We start from the raw sequence: 18217 nt of genomic DNA, 5'->3' as shown, positions 1-18217 counted from the left end.
AAAATAATCTTCAGGAATTGTGAACTGAATTTGACCTTCATTGTTGAGCTAGTAAGAAAGATTGTAAATGTCTACTAGTGGTTGTATCCTCTGTCTTTTGGCATCTTCATTTAGGTGATGTGATGAGAGCTGATGTGTTGCAGTTTTGAAACTGAAATTTTTGTGAGCTCCTGGCATGAAGATGAAGTATGAATATCTGTCCTAAATCCCGGATCCCAAACCCTTTGGTTTCCCATGTGGAATGCCTAATTGTTAGGCATTCACCGTTCTTAAAAGTACTGCTATTTTTAGTTAAATTATATTAAATAAAGCCTTTTAAAATCGAAATTTACTGTAATAGTTAAGTCATCGTTATAACTGATGCTACTTTCTCTTTTATTAGGCTACATGAAGAAATAATTGACTTCTATGACTTCATGTCCCCTTGTCCTGAAGAAGCAGCTATGAGAAGAGAAGTGGTGAAAAGGATAGAAACAGTCATCAAAGATCTTTGGCCTACAGCTGATGTGAGTGTAATTTTAAGTGTTGATTTGCTTCATTACTAAATTGTAGGGCATGTTACTGTCCCATGGGTAACTTATCAACCAGGACTCCAAGTTCCTTCTCTGTGGAACTGCTCTCCATCAGGTTGACCCCTAACCTGTACTGGTGCATGGTGTTACTCTTCCTCAGGTACAGGACTCTATACTTATCCTTGTTGAACTTCACTGTGTTTGTCTTTGCCCATCTGTCCAGTCTGTCCAGATCTCACTGAAAGGCAGCACAGCCTTCTGGTGTGTTAGCTGCTCCTCTGCAGTTGTCATCAGCAAATTTGCTGAGGGTACACACCATGTCTTCCGCTAAGTCATTGGTGGATATAATAAATAAGGCTGGACCCAATACTGACCCTTGGGGAGTGTGACTAGCCACAGGCCTCCAGCTAGTCCCTGTACAACCCTCTGTGCTCGGTCATTCCACCAGTTCTCAATTTACCTCATTGGACGCAGCGCTCACTCTTGGGGAATACCACTAGCTACAGGTCTCCAGCTGGACTCTGTACCATTGATCACAGCCCTCTGGGCTCTGTTTAACCAGTTCTCGATCCATCTTGCTGTCCACTCTTCCACGCCACGTTTCCTGAGCTTTCCTGCCAGGATATTATGGACGACAGTGTCAAAAGCCTTGCTGAAGTGAACGTAGATAAAATCCACTGCTCTCCCTGCATCTACCCATTCAGTCACACCATTGTAGAAGGCTATCAGATTAGTCAAATATGACTTCCCTTTGGTAAATCCATGTTGGCTGCTCTTGATAACCTTATTCTTTTCCTTTTGCTTAAAAATGATCTCCAGAGTGAGCTGCTCCATCACCTTTCCAGGGATGGAGGTGAGGCTGATGAGTTTATAGTTTCCTGGGTCCACCTTCTTACCCTTTTTGAAAATTGGAGTGACTGGCTTTCTTCCAATTCGTAGGTACCTCTCCTGTTCCCCATGATCTTTCAAAGATGATGGAGGGTAGTAGAGGAACAACATCAGTCAGCTCTCTCAGCACTCGTGGTACATCTCATCAGGACCCATGGGTTTATGTGTGTTCAGCTTACTCAAATGATCTCTAACCCAATCCTTGCTGACCAGTGGAGAATCTTCCTTCTTGCAGGCTTTCCCTTTTAGTTCCAGAGTCTGGGGTTCCTGGAGGCTGGTCCTAGCAGTAAAGACTGAAGCAAAGAAGGCATTCAGTACCTCTGTCTTCTCTGCTTCCTCAGTTGCAAGGGCTCCCTGCTTATTCAGCAGTGGGCCCACATTTTCCCTGTTCTTCCTTTGGCCACTGTATTTGAAGAAGCCCCTCTTGTTCTCTTTTGCCAGATTTAATTCTAAGAGGGCCTTGGCCTTTCTTGTTGCATCTCTATATACCTTCACTATGTTCCTATAATTCTTCAAGGGGCTAGTCCCCTTTTCCACATACGGTGAATTTTTCTTCCACTTGATTTTTCTTAGCAGTTCTTCACTCATCCATGCAGTTCTTCTGCCTGCTCTACTTGACCTTTTTTTTTTTTTTTTTTTTACTCAGAGGAATGCACCTGTCTTGAACTTGGAGGAAGTGATGTTTGACAGTTATCTCTCATTACTGACTCATCTCTTATGGGCCTCCCTTCCTTCCAGAGTTTTGGCCCACAGGATTCTTCCAAGTAGGTTTTTGAAGAGGACAGAGTTAGCTCGCCTGAAGTCTAGGGCTCCTATCCTGCTTATTTCTCCACTTCTTCATGTGATGCTGAACTCCACCATGTTCATTAGTACCAGGTCCAGCAGCACACCTCTTCCTTTTCTACAACTTGTGTCAGAAAGTTATTATTGATACACTGCAGGAACCTTCTGGTTTGTGTGTGCCTGTGTGGCCCTTCCAGGAAATACCAGGGTGATTGGAGTCACCCATAAGCATGAGGGCATCTGGTCTTGAAGCTACCTCCAGTAGGCTTTGTCTACTTCTTCTTCTTTTTTTTTTTCTTTTCCCAGATCTGGCAGTCTGTAGTAAACACCTACAACAGTATCTCCCATTTTGACCTGCTCCTTGATTCTTACCCATAAACTTTTAACAGGTTCTTCATCTCCCCTAAGCAAAGCTCAATACTTTCCATTTGCTTACATACATAGAGAGCACCACCACTACCTTGCCTGCCTGGTCTGTCCTAAGTAGTGCATAGCCATCCATGACAGGATTCCAGTCATGTGAGCTATTCCACCATGTCACAGTAATTGTGATAAGATCATAGCCCTGTGACTGAACACAGATCTGCAGCTCTTCCTGGCCTTCTGGGTTTTGTTACCCCAAGAGTAAGCTTCCTTAAAACAAAAACGTCTAAAAGCGATGTTAACTATTCCTAGCATTACATTTGACTAACAGATAGTATTGTTGCCATTAACAAGCAGGAAAATATTTCACAGATTCATAGATTGCATTGGTTTGGAAGGGACACTCAAATGTTGTATTATCCAGTGAATAAGGACATCTCCAGCTTGATCAGGCTGCCCAGGGCAAGGTCAAGTCTGATCTTGAATGTCTCCAGGGATGGACCCCCTCAACCACATCCTGGGAAACCTGTTCTGGTATTTTACCTGCTCTCATTATCACAGTGTATCAGAGGTTGTAAGGGACCTCAAGAGATCATCAGGTCCAACCCCCCTGCCAGAGCAGGATCACTTAGGGTAGTCTGCACAGGAATGCATCCAGGTGGGTTTTGAAAGTCTCCAGAGAAGGAGATTTTACAACCCCTCTGGGGAGCCTGTTCCAGTGCTCTGTCACTTTCGCTGTAAAGGAGTTTTTCCTCATGTTGAGGAGAACTTACAAAGAACCTCTTCCTTATGCCTCACCTGAGTCTTCCCTGCTCCAGTTAAAAACCGTTGCCCCTCATCCTATTGCTACCAGCCCTTCTAAACAGGCCTTCCTGTAGGTCCCCTTCAGATATTGAAATGTAGCTCTTAAGGTCTCCCTGAAGCCTTCTCTTCTCCAGGCTGAACAGCCCCAGTTCTTTCAGCCTGTCTTCCTAGGAGAGGTGTTTCAGCCACCTGGTCCTCTTTGTGGCTCTCCTCTGTCTTGTGTTGGGAGTCCCGTAGCTGGACACAGTACTCAAAGTGAGGTCTCGTTGGAGCACAGTGGCAGAGTCATCTCTCTCAACCTGCTGGCCACAATTCTTTGATGCAGCCCAAGATGTGATCGGCCTTCTGGGCTGTAAGTGCCCTTTGTTGGGTCATGTCCAGCTTTTCATCCACTAGTACCCCCAAGTCCTTCTCTGCAGGGCTGTTCTCAATTTCTTCATCCCCTAGCTTGTGTTGATAGAGGGTTGCCCTGACCTAGGTGGAGGATCTTGCGTTTTGCCTTACTGAACCTCATGAGGGTTCTCCTAAGCCCACTTCTCCAGCTTGTCCGGGTCCCTCTGGATGGCATCACGTTCTTCATTCTTACAAGCTGCACCACTCATCTTGGCATCATCTGCAAACTTGCTAAGGTTGCAGTCAGTCTCACTGTTTATATCATTGATTAAGATACGGAGCAACACTTGTTCCAACAGAGACCCTTGAGGGACACCATTTATCACCCATCTTCCTCTGGACATAAAGCCATTGACCACTACCCTTTGCATGTGATCATCTAACCAATTCCTTATCCATTGAACTGTCCACCCATCAAATCCTTAGCACTCAAGTTTACAGAGAGGGATGTTGTGGGAGACCGTGTCAATGGATTTGTAAAAGTCCAAATAGATGACATCTCTTGGTCTTGTGCAGTGATGTAGTTACACCATTGTGGAAAGTCACTAGGTTGGTCAGGCAGGACCTGCTGTTGGTGATGCCATGTCCTCCATGTGCTTTAGGAGAGCTTCCAGGAGGATCTTCTCCTGTAGCTGGAGAAGGAAGGCTTTGTCAGTGGGCTCCCCTTGGTCAGGTGACCTGTAGTAGATGCCAGTTACAAGGTTCCCTTTTGTTGCCTTTGTCTCTAATTCTTATCCATAAGCTTTTGACCTGTTCATGGCAATTTGTCAGGGACAATTACTCATACTCTATTTCCTGAGATAGAGGGCAATGCCTTCACCCCTCCTTCCTTGCCTGTTCCTTCTGAACTGCCTATAGCCATCAATAGCCACACTCCAGTCACAGGATTCATCCCACCAAGTTTCAGTGACAGCTATCAGGTCATAGTTTTCTAGCCACACAGTGGCTTCCAATTTCTCCTGTTTTCTTGCCCATGCTGCAGTGTTTGTGTAGCAGGACTTCAGCTGGGCTGTTGGTGGCAACGCTTTCTTAGCGGAACTCCCTTTGATTCCCTTGAGATGTTTCTTGGGATTTCTTCCCCATTCACATCTAACTTCAAGCCATCAATGAGTCCTGCTAGTTCCTGGGCAAAGACCTTCCTTCCCCTTTGAGAAAGGTATCTCCCATCTAATGCCAGCATGCCTGGTGCTGTGTAGGCTAACCCATTGTGAAAGAACCCAAAATTGTGTTACTTACACCAGCTACAGAGCCAGGTATTAATGGAATGTATTTGCCTGTTCCTTCCAGTGTCTCTGCCCACTACTGGAAGGAGAGAGGAAAAGATAACCTATGCCCCAGATTCTCTCAGTAATTGTTACAGGACCCTAAAGTATCTTTTAATTGCACTTGGGCTTTGTACTGCTAGTATGAAATCAGACCACTGATTTCATAAGCCTTTGATGAAGAGGAGAGAGGGCTGTGGCCACAGTACTGCATTACTTAGTTAAAGATACTGTAACGCTCATCTACTTTGTCCTCACTTGTGGTTTTCCTGCTGCTAATGTTCTTCTAGCTCATGGGAACAGGTACAAACAGGGAAATGGCTCAGTGTTGCTTAGCCTTTTCATAGGTCACTTCTTTGAAGTGCACTTCTTAAAATTGTGCTCTGCTGTAGTGGAGTGGGGAGAATGTCTCAGTTCTCTAGAAGAGTCTTCAGTACGGACTGTGGATATCCCATTGTCATGCCTTCTTTTCCATACGCAAACATGACCACAATTTCATAGTAATCCTTACAGTAAAATCTGGAGTATTGGTATTTATCTGAATTAATGTTTAGATGCATTTGCCATTCTTTAAACCTAAATATTTGGAGGAAAAAACCCACAAAACATTTCCCTTTAAACTCTTCCAGTTTCAGTAGTGCTATCCTTGCTGCCTTATGAGGAATAAAGGTACAGGAAGGAAGGAAATATGTAACAGCTTATACTTCTGTAGAACCAGAAAAAATAGTGAAAAGGACTTATTTCAAAAGTTTGTGCTCTGCTGCTGGCAGGGTTGGTAGTCATTTCATGTTTAAACCCCCAATTTTTTCTATAATTACATCTGTAAGAGAAAATGAATTTGTACCAGCTTAACAGAGTATGTAGTAGAGTAAGTTCAGTAACTTTATTACTGGGCTTTGTCATTGAAGTCCAGAAAAAGATTGTCTTGTGAAAGTAAAATGAAGTGAGTGTACGTACTTAAAAAAGATTTCACTGGTTTGGGTTCTTTTTCAGGTCCAGATATTTGGCAGCTTTAGTACAGGGCTTTATCTTCCAACTAGGTAAGTAATAATTTATTTTTATCCAAAAGCTTATTGTCTTTTAGAGTAATGGTAAATTTCAAAGGAGAATTTAGATAGGAATGCATAAACCTATCAAACATCCAGTGGAATTTTTGCCTAATGTCCCAAGTGACAAAGAGAACAGCTTTTGAACGTGCAGGCTTGAGATAAGTATTTGATATATCATTGTACTGCACTAGGTACTTACTGACCCTTTGATGAATTAACTTTACTTTCTTGTGTCTGGCATTAATCTCTGATGCTTTGTTTTCAAGATACAGTGAAACAATGTTCAATATTTCCTGTGTAAAGATCATGCTTGCTAAATTCGATGAGTTACTGAGAATGTGTCACTTATCACGGAGTTACTCTGCAAAGTCAGTCATCACCACAATCGTGTTTCTCTCTTTTTTTTTTTTTTTAAAGCAAAATGTCTTAGGTGTTTTAAGTTATGTAATGGTTCAATAGATGGATGTGGAAAATGTGTGTAGCTGTGTCTTAAAGACTGTTCTCTTTATATCAATTAAATGTTCATTTCTATGAATAAGTCACTGATAAAATGTGTTGACTACTAGCATGCCTGTTAACATGGGTAAGGAATGAAATTGGGCTCTGCATGTCAGAGGGGAAGAAGCAAGAAATACAAAAGGGAGAGTTGCTCAACTCATCAGAACTGAAAGCAAGAAACTAGAGTACTAACTTGTATTGCAAAGCACACTAGACCCTCTCTTAACATTGCTAAGGGAAGCTTATTAAGAGTCATAGAATGTTTTGGGTTTGAAGGGATCTTTAAAGGTAATTTAGTCCAACTGCCCTGCAGAGAGCAGGGACATCTTTAACTAGATCGGGTTGCTCAGGGCCCCATTTAACTTGACCTTTAATATTTCCAGGGATGAGGCATGTGCCATATCTCTGGGTAACCTGTTCCTGTATTTTACCATTCTCATTGTAAAACCTGTCTTGTATCTAATCTAAACCTACTTTTCTTTCAGTTTGAAGCCATTACCCCTTGTCCTGTTGCTGCATGCCTTTGTAAAAAGCCCTTCCTGTCTTTCCTGAAGGCCCTTTTTAAGTACTGAAAGGCTGCTATAAAGTCTCTCCAGAGCCTTCTCCAGGCTGAACAACCCCATCTCACTGTCTCCCTTCACTGGAGAGGTCTTCTGTCCTTCTGTTAGTTTGTGGCCAAAGGAGTTGACTTGCTCCAACAGGTCTATGTCTTTCCTGTGTACTAGAGCTGGACTTAGTACAGGTACAGGTAGTGTCTTACCAGAGCAGAGGGGCAGAATTGCCCCTCTCAGCCTGCTGGCCATGCTTCTTTTGTTGCAGCCTAGGATGTGATTTACTTTTTGGTTTGCAAGTACACATTGTTGGTTCATGTCCAGCTTTCCATCTACCTGTGCCCTCATGTCCTCTGCAGGACTGCTCTCAGTTGCTTTATCTCCCAGCCTTATTGATAGCAGGGATTGTTGTGATCTAGATGCAGGACCTTGTACTTGGCCTTGTTGAACCTCATGAGGTACACACAGTCCCACTTCTCAATTTTTTGCAAATTTTTTTTTTTCTAAATTTGGGGTCCTAACTTTGCTCTTTGCTTGACCCATGTCAACTCCCCCAGACTATGATCACTGCAGCCCAGGCTGCCTCCAGTAATTGATATCACTGGTTAGCTCAGTTGACTTAGTAAGCGTTGCATTGCATTCCCTCTGGTAGAACTGTTTTTTAATGTGGCTTAGAAGATACCTTTCATGCTTTGCAAGGTTTCCTGGATAGTCTACAGCTTACTATTTCACTTGTCCAGCAGGTGTCAGGGTGGTTCAAGGCTCTCAGCAGGTAGAGCCTGAGTGTGCAAAGCCTTCTGTAGCTGGAGTAAGGAGGCTTTGTCAAAAGGCTTCACTTGTTTAGGCAGCCTAGATGCCAACCACAAGCTTCACTTTGCCATGGTTTTTGATTCTTACCCATCAGCTTGTATCCATTTCTTGATGCACAGGGCAATGTGTCCAACCCCATCTTCCTTGCCTGTTCTTTCTGAACCAGTAGCCCCGAGCTTACTAGGATCCTAGACTGAAGTTGCAAAATGGTCACTTTGCAGTATTTTTGATATGTAGAATGCCAGCTTTGCTGTTTTTGTTGGACTATTATGCTTCAGACCTAACGGATCTTGTGCTGTGTTCTTTGTCTAGTGATATTGATCTAGTTGTTTTTGGGAAATGGGAACGGCCCCCTTTACAGCTGCTGGAGCAAGCATTAAGAAAACACAATGTGGCTGAGCCGTATTCCATTAAAGTACTTGATAAAGCTACGGTAAGTAGTAGACTTTTGAATACTGAACTGAATCTTTCAGACCACTTAAGATGTTGGTAGGAAATAGTGTTCTTAGTTTCATTTGCTTCATAAGTTGTCTTAAACACCATGTTTTGCTCTCTGCAAGGTTTTAGTCTAATGTGTGTGCTTAGGAATAGCAAATATCTTTTTACATGGACAATGGTAGTTGTGTATTGTTTGCTGGGAGGCCATACTTTATACTTATGTTGTTAATAAAGATCTGGCAGTCAGTATTTGTGAAATATATAGTAAAATAAATATTTCTATAAAATTACTTCACTACCTGTTGAGAGGACTTTTGTGTATCCAGGGGCCAATAACTAGAGCTGTCTGGCTTGAAACCCTGATTTTTCAGGTTGCTTTGTTTCTGATGGCATAGTGAAATGCTCCAAACCTTTTGTTTTTCCCTTCCAAAACATGCTATGTAAGAGCTTTATTTTATTTGTTTAACCAATATGTACTACCTCTTGTGAGCCTAATGGATCACATTGAATATGTTAAAAGTATGAGAATTTTGTTGTTGAGCCAGTGGTGTTTTCTTCAGGAGACTTAAGCAGAGTATTCCAAACTTCTATTAGCAGGCTGTTATATTTTGCGGTTTCTGAAATAGGGTCACTCTTAGGTCCAGAAGATTTCTGTGACTTCTGTTGGAGTAGCAGGACATAACAGTAGCTCTGGTAACCTTTGGTTTACCTGAGAATGAATGAATGGAACTTTCATAGCCAGTGATACCAGTTAGTGATGGAATATGGCGCTAGACTAGACTTAGCAGTTTTGCTAGCCTTTCTTATTGTATCCCCTCTGCTCTTGGTATAAAATGATGTCATACGACTTTCTTGTTTTCTATTTCAGATTAAAAATTCAAGTTCAGTTAAAAACAATGGAAGCTTCATCTAATAGATACTTAATAGTTCTGTAATAATTTATTACTACTTGAAGAGCAAATATGGCTACTTCTGCTCTGGTCTTTACCATTTTGGGTTTCATTTGACTCTTCAGTGAACTAGTCCTGCTTGATAAACCAATAGTCCTTTATTTTTTCTGCTAGGCAAGTCTGCTGACAGTTCAGCAAGTGAGTGGTGCAGTGATGGTCAGATGAATGCAGTACTCGCAGGTTATGAGTAGAATGTCTCCCATTAACATCAGTGAGTCACTAAATTAAGTAAATTTTGTTGTCTTATGAAATACTGGGATTGCAGTTATGAAGGCAGATATCTAATATCTATGGGAGAGTGCGTAAGTTGAAGTGATCATACAGGCCTGTTTTTAATGACCTCAATAAAAAGTCAACCAGGTTAGGTTTGTTATCTTTTCCCAAACACATTTCATGTCTTATTAGTTGCATTCATTTGGACTGATAATATCCATGTATCTTAAGTAAATAAGCTGGAGAATAGCACCAGTGTTCCATTTCTGGGGATTCATAAAATCTTGTTCTAATCTTTCCAGGTACCAATAATCAAGCTTACTGACCAGGAAACAGAAGTGAAAGTTGACATCAGTTTTAATGTAGAAACTGGTGTGAAGGCAGCTCGATTTATCAAGGAGTACATGAAGGTATCAGCCACATAATATGTGCTATACTATTTAGCAGGGGTGTGCTAGGTACTTAGCTAACCTCCTTTGGTATTGCTTAAGACTTTTAAAAATGTATTGGTGAAGTTTATTTTCACAAGTATCTGGTTAACTATTATTATAATTTATTTTCTATTAGTATCTATGGAGTGTTCCCTTTGAGTGCTAGGTGTGTGAATAAACCTGTGCACTGAATGTCTTCTGCAAGCATATATAAATCTGCAGATAAGTTCTGCTGCTAAAACAAGTTGTTGAAGTTTTGCTTATCTTGAATTGAAGAGATGCTTAGCTGTGCATATCATGCTAAACAAAGTCTAAAGCAAATATTTCTGTATCAACATACTTGATTTTAAGTTTGCTTTTATGCTCTGCAGTGACAGTACTGTTTAGAAGGAAAGCATTTATAAGTGACACTGGTATTTGTAGAAGGATATAAAAATCTTGTTTGAGGGGGAAGGGGGATAATTTTGATCTGTAAACTGATCAAAAATAGTTGAAGCCTACTCATCTGCTCCTAGAATTAAAAAAAAGTTTTAGTTCTTCCTGTGGAAGCACTTTATAGCACACTATTGAATAGCATTTTTATATTAGAGGATGAATCTTGTTGTGCTGAGATTGTATTTCTTTTTGTTTTTGAATGTTGACATTGTTATTGATAATACTTACTTTGCTTTGCAGAAATATTCTTTGCTTCCTTACTTGATTTTAGTATTAAAACAGTTCCTTCTTCAGAGGGACTTGAATGAAGTTTTTACTGGTGGAATTAGCTCTTACAGCCTGATTTTAATGGCAATTAGTTTCCTGCAGGTAAGTCTATTCCTTATTTGTCATCTAAATTTTTTTGGTTTCTGCACTTATGCCCTGTTACAGTACTGTTTCTTCAGACTCCTGAACAGTTTTACCATTAGGGTTCTAGTTGTCTGATCATTAGCAGTTGCTATGGACTGTCAAATCTCTAAGAACTTCTATTCTCTATGTGAATTAAAACAGCAGCAGGAGCTTTGTGAAAAGCTTAGAGGCTGTGCACTGCTTTCTATACCAAGACCTGTGGTATGTTATGGTACCTTCCTGGGCAGCCTGTTCCATTACCTGAATAATCTCACTCACGTTCTGTAAATCTGCTGGGATCCAGTTTAAGTCTGTTGCTTCCTACGCTACTGGTACTGAATGTTCAGGGTAGTTGATTTCAGTGTTTGCTGAGATTATGAAAAATCAGATTGGTTTTAGTTATGTTAGTTTTTTAAGATACCTAAAATACGACACTTTTAAGTAACTGATGAAATACCTGATGAGTTAGAATTTCTTCTGAATGGTGTGACAGTAAGCTTTGTACAAGTATGACAAGGTACAATGGTAGTGTCTCTCAGCTGCTGTGATAATGCAGCAACCTACATTTGCTGCTGCTGTTAACGATTAACTGGAATATCATTGTTTCTGTGGGGAGGTTGAGAAAAGAACTGTATTTCATTTGGGGTAAACACTCTCTCCCTTCTTCCCCTATCCCTGCTTCTGAAAACATTAAGACTGGTGGATTTGCTGTGAAAATTGCTAACTAAGCTGTAATGTAGTAGGCTGCATTTATTTATTGCTTTTGTCTTATGGAAAATAATTTATTAAGCTTCTCAAAGCTGGAAGAGGAGGGAATTCTTTGGCTTTCGGATACTGCTGAAGTGCTGCCCTCTCTTGGTCATGTGAAAGCAATTTAAGTACTGATGACTCAAATTCGTGTGGAGGTATTATACTGAGCTGTTTAAATGAAAGCTTTTTGTTGCACTGGTGTGGTCTGAAAAGCGTTAATTTTTAATAATTGGCAACTGTTCTGTGTCCCAGCTGCATCCAAGAATTGATGCCAGAAGAGCTGATGAAAACCTTGGAATGCTTCTGATAGAATTTTTTGAACTCTATGGAAGGAATTTTAACTACTTGAAAACTGGTATTAGAATAAAAAATGGAGGTGCCTATATTGCCAAAGAAGAAATCATGAAAGTCATGACTAATGGATACAGACCATCCATGTTATGTATTGAAGATCCTCTTCTGCCTGGTAAGGTTGTACATTTCTTGCAGTGTTCTGGAGCTCTGGCTCAACTTGTGCTCTCACAGCTTGTTAGAGTCCCTAAAGTCTGTAAACTGAGTTCAGAACACCAGCTGGTGTTGAGATGCAGAGATGGGCTAAGGGCTAGGTATATGAAGTCTCCCAGTATTCATAGCCTGAGTAAATTGGATTGCACACAAACAGTGTATATACATAATTCATTTGAGATTCAGAACTGTCGAGTGTGTAAGATTCTCTAACAGTGATGGAGGTCAAGGAAATCCTGAAAGGGGATTTGTTAGTTAGAACATCTCTCCATTCTTATTATGAGAGGATGAGAATGAAAGGTGTCTCTGTTACTGCCTCAATCTATAGTGCCACACTTCAGATACATCATACCATATGGGGAAGAAAGGCCCCAGGTGAGGATGTGTTGTACAAGGTGGTACAGTAGAGACTGCACAGAAACATGAATGTGTATCCACGAGTTATATAGTAAGGGACCTGCTGTAGTACAGTGTTGGTGTGAAGAGTGGTTTGCATAACTGGGTTCTGTGCTGCACAGAGACCTTTAGAGAATCCCAATTTTAGATGCATGTACTTTTTTGACAGTAACTAATTTCAAGTATTTTTTTCTCTAAGCTTTCATGTAGATTGAGTAATCGTCAGAGTAATCAAGATTAATTTTAATTTAGTCTGAGCTCCTGAAAAATAATTCACACTTCACAGTCCATTTGGGTCCTATTTAGACGGTCACAAGTAGCTGAAATTCCAAACCAGCTTTGTAACACGTTCAATTTTCTGTTAATTTGGATTTCAGCATTAGTATTTCTAGAAAGTAATTGCCACTCCAACTCCATGCCATCACTTCTTGTGGGTAGACTGCTTATGTACAACACTTTCAAAGCAAATGCCATGCGTCAGGAGCTGAATCTTGCACCTTTGTAAATGCTCAATATGCTGAATATTCATAATTCTTTACAACAGGTTGCAAGCTAAGATACTTGTTTGTGTAACCACATCTGATACTTTGCAGCTCTGAGTTCCTGTCCATCATGACTGCTGCACTTTGCTAGGCTTAGGTGTGATTTTGCAGAACCTGGTTCCATTATTGATTTGCTTCAGTAGCTGTGTACTTACTTACCTGAAGACCCATTTGAGTAACAGTATGAGCCGCATTTCGTGAGAGTCAAAAATCTTCATTGTTCTCCAGTTCTGTTCTTTCCTATCTGCTGAGGACTGAGAAGAAATTAACATGTGTTTTAGTCACTGCTAATAGTACTTCGGAATTTTTTCTTCTCTGACTCTTCAGTGAAGAAAAAAATATTGCAAGTGCAGTAAGGACTCTGAATTGTTTCTCCTAGCATAAATCTTGCAGAAGCAAAGAGCTATACTTTAGAAGAAAGATCTGGTTATTTGGTATCAAGAGTTGATCAGAATTAAGTTTTACGTTAAGTGATGTGTGCTGAATCATGTAATACTTACAGGAGAAGTAAGTGTTTTGGTGAGGGAAGTGAAAGCTGACATTAAGTTTTAAGTTATCTGGCCACTGTGTCCCACAGGGATGTTTTTGGACCTCTACCATAGAGCTTCAGAACTGGTCTGATAGAACTAGGAGGAAGATTATACAGAATGTATAGGATGGCTCTTTGAATCAGATCTCACAAATGCAGCCTTCTTAGATCTAGTCTTTATCACATTCTTAGAGTATAGAAAAGTACTTGTTAAGTATATGTAGAAAACATCTAGAGTTCTGTTAGTTTAGTTGTTATTGCATGTGTCCCAGTACAAAAGACTTTTCCAAGGGTTCAGGTCCTTACCTGGTTGACAAGTCATCATCTCTGCTTGATCAGATTGTGGTCTGATCCACTCAGTGTCTAACTTCTGAGGGTCTGTGGCAGAACTATGAAGAACATGGCAACAAGCATTTTGGTAAAGAGTGGACACAGATATTTCTTAGCTTGCTAGCAGAAACTCTTGTAAGGTTTTTCCCTCAAACCTGTTTTTATGCTGTATGCACAACTTTTTAATCTTTTTTTTTACATCCCCTTTTATCCTGATCACAGCTTTCTTTGAAATTCTGGTTAAGCCTTGGAAAAGACTCGAAAGATGATTTAGTAATCCAGAAATCAGACAAAAAAAATACAGGGATTAAAAAAAAGAGACTTGCTTTGTCAAGATTATCTGAGTAGTGTAGGAGTTTTTCCTGTGAATATATGCACTAGAGCAGCAATAGGATGTCAAAAGGTATAACTCATAAGAATAGCTTTAGAGACTTTAGACAGTCTTCTAGAGGGCAGGATTAATTTAGTGTTCAGTAGAATTAGTTCTTTTAAGTTGGAACTTTTTTCTTCAGTGTGAAATGATGATGTCCGGATAACAGAAATGTCATCAGGAGGATATGATAACTTTAGTTTTACCTATTCAGTACTTTCTGCTAGTTCCTAGATTTGGGAAGAACAGGCATCAACCATTTGTGTTACTGTTTTGGTTGTAGTTGGTTTTGCTCAGGTTCTTTAAGGGTGCTCTAGGATTTCCTCTGAGATTCTCAAAAGACTGGTTACTGGGTACTAGACAGTTATAATTTCTGTGATTTGAGAACCAAGATTCCAGAACTTGTCAGGAGTTTACACTTGAGGTGTGAGATTTATTAAAAGCTGGATTTGACAGGTCAAACTAATGTAGCTGGTGATGCATTTATACAGCGGAAGCTTATACTTGATCTTCATACATAGGCTAAGATTCATCATCTTGAATTAGTGTCTATTCTGGGTTAACACATCCTGCGCTCACAAGCCCCTTCACTCCCACCACATAGACAGGAGGGAAAGCAATGCAAAATAAAACCTGGATTGAGATAAGGAGTTTACTGAGATAATAGAATGCAGAAGATACAGAGCAAAATGTGGAGGCAGCAGCAGAAGACAGCAGTAAAACGGTTCCCTCAACCCAAGCACTCCAACAGCCTCCAAGCACACAGCAGCCAGCACAGTGGAAAAGATCAACGCCCCAAACTCAAACTGGAAGCAGCAACTGGAACAGGAAGCCTCTCATTTTACAATCTGAACTTCAAGCTCTGTGATACTTTGCTCCAGACAGCACTTTCATTTTTCAGATGGCATGATGGCAGCATGGTATTGAATAATACGTGTCAGCAGATTCAACTCAACCTATGACAGTGTCCCAGGACAGGGTAGTGAGATAAAAATGTTTCCCTTAGCAAAGTCCAAAGAAACTGCCACTATTTCTGTTTTTCAAAACAGTTGTCCTTTCTTTGGTGTGCAAAATCTCAAAGCATTCATTTAGAACTGCAAAGCTAGGTTAAAAATTCAGGAAATAGTTAGCTTTGAAATAGGCAACAACTATTGGGATTATTTGTTGTATCCTTACTGACTGCCCACAGTTATTCACTGCAGGTTTTCAGTATCTGCTCTGTCATTCGAACATACAGACATGTGTGTATATAAAATATGTACATGTATAAAGATACACAAATAGGGTGAAGCTAGTATCTGAAAAATCTGCTTTAATACAGAATGTTGCAAAGAAGGTACTTAGTACGTAATAACATAAATGGATCTATTTCAGGCCTAGGGTATGGTCTTAACTTTACCTTTCAGGACATGTTCTTAAACCTGCTTCATGTAATGGAAGGCTACCTGACAGTGGTAATACTGGTAGTGAGCGTGGGAATCTTAAACATGCTTTTTTAGGATTGAGGGGTTTCTAAGAGTGAGGACTGAATGAAGTCACACACCATTGTTATCTACTAATGTATATCTGAGGATTGAGATAAATGTTTGGGGTTTTTTTAAAGCATTTTGATTATGTGCTTTAACTGATCAGTCTGTAGACTGTGACAGAAGGAAGCTTAGGTGTGTAAGACGTGATCTGCTAATGATCTCTCAGAAGAAAATCTGTTCAGGACAATAAATGCAAATATGTGATCTTCTATCATCTCTAATATGTTGCTTTCTAAATTGGGTAGGGCCATCTCTATACAGACTTGATTGATAGAGTTCACACTAGCTCATGTAGTAGCTTTGACATCCATACCTACTTTTCAGCGGCAGTGCAAATCAGAAGTTCTGCAGATGGTATAATTGAGATCTGTTTATCCAGACATTTTAGTGAACTAATTACAGGTACAGACTAAGGCAGTCTGGGAGCCTGGGCATGCTATGGTATGAGCTATCCTGCCTCTGCTCAAATCTGCTTCAGTCAAGACTCATACACAAGTTTGGTGGTTTCAGCTGAACTGCCAGAGTTTGCTGCAAGTGGGTTAGGAAAGGCTCATGATTTCCTTTGCTGGCACAACAGTAGAGGTGGCAACAATTGGCAGAAGGAGTAACCAAATCTGTAACAGCAAAATCTTCATGTGGGATGGATGTAAAATGTAAGTTAGCACCAGATTAGACTAAAGTAATGCAATTTGCTTGAATATGTATTCTTAGTTCCTGTTCTATGAATTTATAGAATCCCTTAGTTTGGAAAAGACCATTAAACACCATTGAGTCAAACTGCAGATGGATTTGAATTTAGTAGCAGGCTCAACAGAGTGTGTGTGTAGCCACTTGAATATGTTCTATTTCTGTATTGCTTCTCGATTTAATTTTCATATATATGTGTTTAGCACATCATTATATGAAGGGTGGCATTGTTGCAGGATGTAACAATGTGTCCTGCCTCTAGAAAACCTGTACTAAAACCTGAATTAATCTAACAGAACTAAAATTTTTGTGGCCTTATTTCTTGATCACTGAAACACTTTGGAAGCTGCCTTTGGAGGAGGTCCTCTACTGCTTTGTAGTACAGCTCTGAACTTAATGACTCTTTCTTCTTAAATTCTGTGTTCTAGGCCCACATTAATCTCTGCTTCTACTTCAGGACAGAGTCCCACTGTAAATATGCCACTTAGGCTTCTGTAATTTGGGGCATGATAGCTGCTATGTACTGCAGCAGTGCAGAAGAAGCTACTGGGGTGCTTCAGTAAACACGAAGTATTTCTTGATCTGGTATTTGACTATATAAATAACTGAAGAAATTCTGTTCCCAGAATTCTGTTATGGTCCTAGTCTGTTTTCATGAGTTATGCTTTATGTTGAGGTGGTCTTATGGCTGGAGAATCTCAAAGGATTGAAATATGTTGTGAAGTAGTAAAGTCAAGGATGTTCTTCCTCTGGATGGCAGAACTCAACTTGTTTGTCTATAATGACTTGCTGGACAAAATATTTAGGTGAGGGAAGGGTTTCTCCAAAGTTGTATTTAGCTTTATTTGACTCAGTTCTCCAAAGGATAAATTGTGTCCTTTCCCATCCATTTCCAAAACAGATTTTTCTTAAATAAACATGTTAGGTAGTTTACTCCTTTCCAATGTTTTTGCAGTGTTTCAAGCATCGTTCTGAAGGAGGGAACCTTTTACTGTAAGCAGCTTTCTAATTGGAATCAAGATCTAGTCTGTAGTTTAGACATGAAGTTTGAAGGAAGTTTTTATTAGTATTTCTTAAGTTTTGGTGACAGTCAACCTTTGGTATATGTTACCATATGTATCTACATAAAAACAACGAAAACAACACTCCACACAGATGTTTCTTTTTGGTATTAATAGTAAGATCTTTCTTGGTGTCAAATGGGAGACAAATGCTTATACATTATCACTCATACAGAAACGTGAGCAGGTTCCACTTCTGCAGTTCCTCACACATGACATTGGACTTGAAAAGAGTTCTGCTTGAAGAAGGGCTGTCAAGAAATGCCACTAACTTGATCAAAAAATAATGCTCTATCATAGTTTTTGACCACCTGGTTTATCCTGTGAAGATTAATAATCTGTATGAGCTGGTTTAGTACTGTGTAGTTTTGATAAGGTCAACTAGGCGTTGATGTAAGTATACCTGGCCCTGTGGAGACAATATGGTTGCACAAGTGGAATTTGCCAGCAGAAACTCTACTGGTAAGTGAGACATGATGCTTCAAGCTTAGTAGGCTACTTCTTAAAAAAAAAAAAAGCAGCTGTAAGAGCTTTAACATCTCCATTTTGTTTATTTCACACACTGGTGTGTATATACATATATATTAAAAGTTGTATGTTGAATGCATAATGTTAAGTGTCATTCCTAAGGTTGGTTTCTTTTATTGAGATAGGCACACATAGTTGTTCCTGATGCTAGTAGGATGAACAAACCAGTGTAAAGAGTTAAACTGTATTGATAAGGCTTCTGAGCTTTTAAGAATGAATGA

The 18217-nt window shown here is 40.1% G+C and overlaps 1 protein-coding gene across 1 annotated transcript in view; it reads left to right on the top strand.

Annotated features, from left to right (window-relative positions):
• TENT4A (terminal nucleotidyltransferase 4A) overlaps positions 1-18217 on the top strand; it is a 62856-nt gene that overhangs the window by 14026 nt on the left and 30613 nt on the right. Inside the window, exons 2-7 of the mRNA XM_054381686.1 lie at positions 383-506; positions 5999-6045; positions 8226-8346; positions 9817-9924; positions 10621-10749; positions 11773-11986. Of these exons, the coding sequence (XP_054237661.1) occupies positions 383-506; positions 5999-6045; positions 8226-8346; positions 9817-9924; positions 10621-10749; positions 11773-11986 (743 nt within the window). The remainder of the gene's footprint in view (positions 1-382; positions 507-5998; positions 6046-8225; positions 8347-9816; positions 9925-10620; positions 10750-11772; positions 11987-18217) is intronic.

This window comes from Indicator indicator, chromosome 6, assembly GCF_027791375.1.
Source record: "Indicator indicator isolate 239-I01 chromosome 6, UM_Iind_1.1, whole genome shotgun sequence".
Classification (NCBI taxonomy): Eukaryota; Metazoa; Chordata; class Aves; order Piciformes; family Indicatoridae; genus Indicator; species Indicator indicator.
The sequence above is the reverse complement of the archived record's forward strand: the minus strand, read 5'-3'. Positions and strand labels throughout refer to the sequence as shown.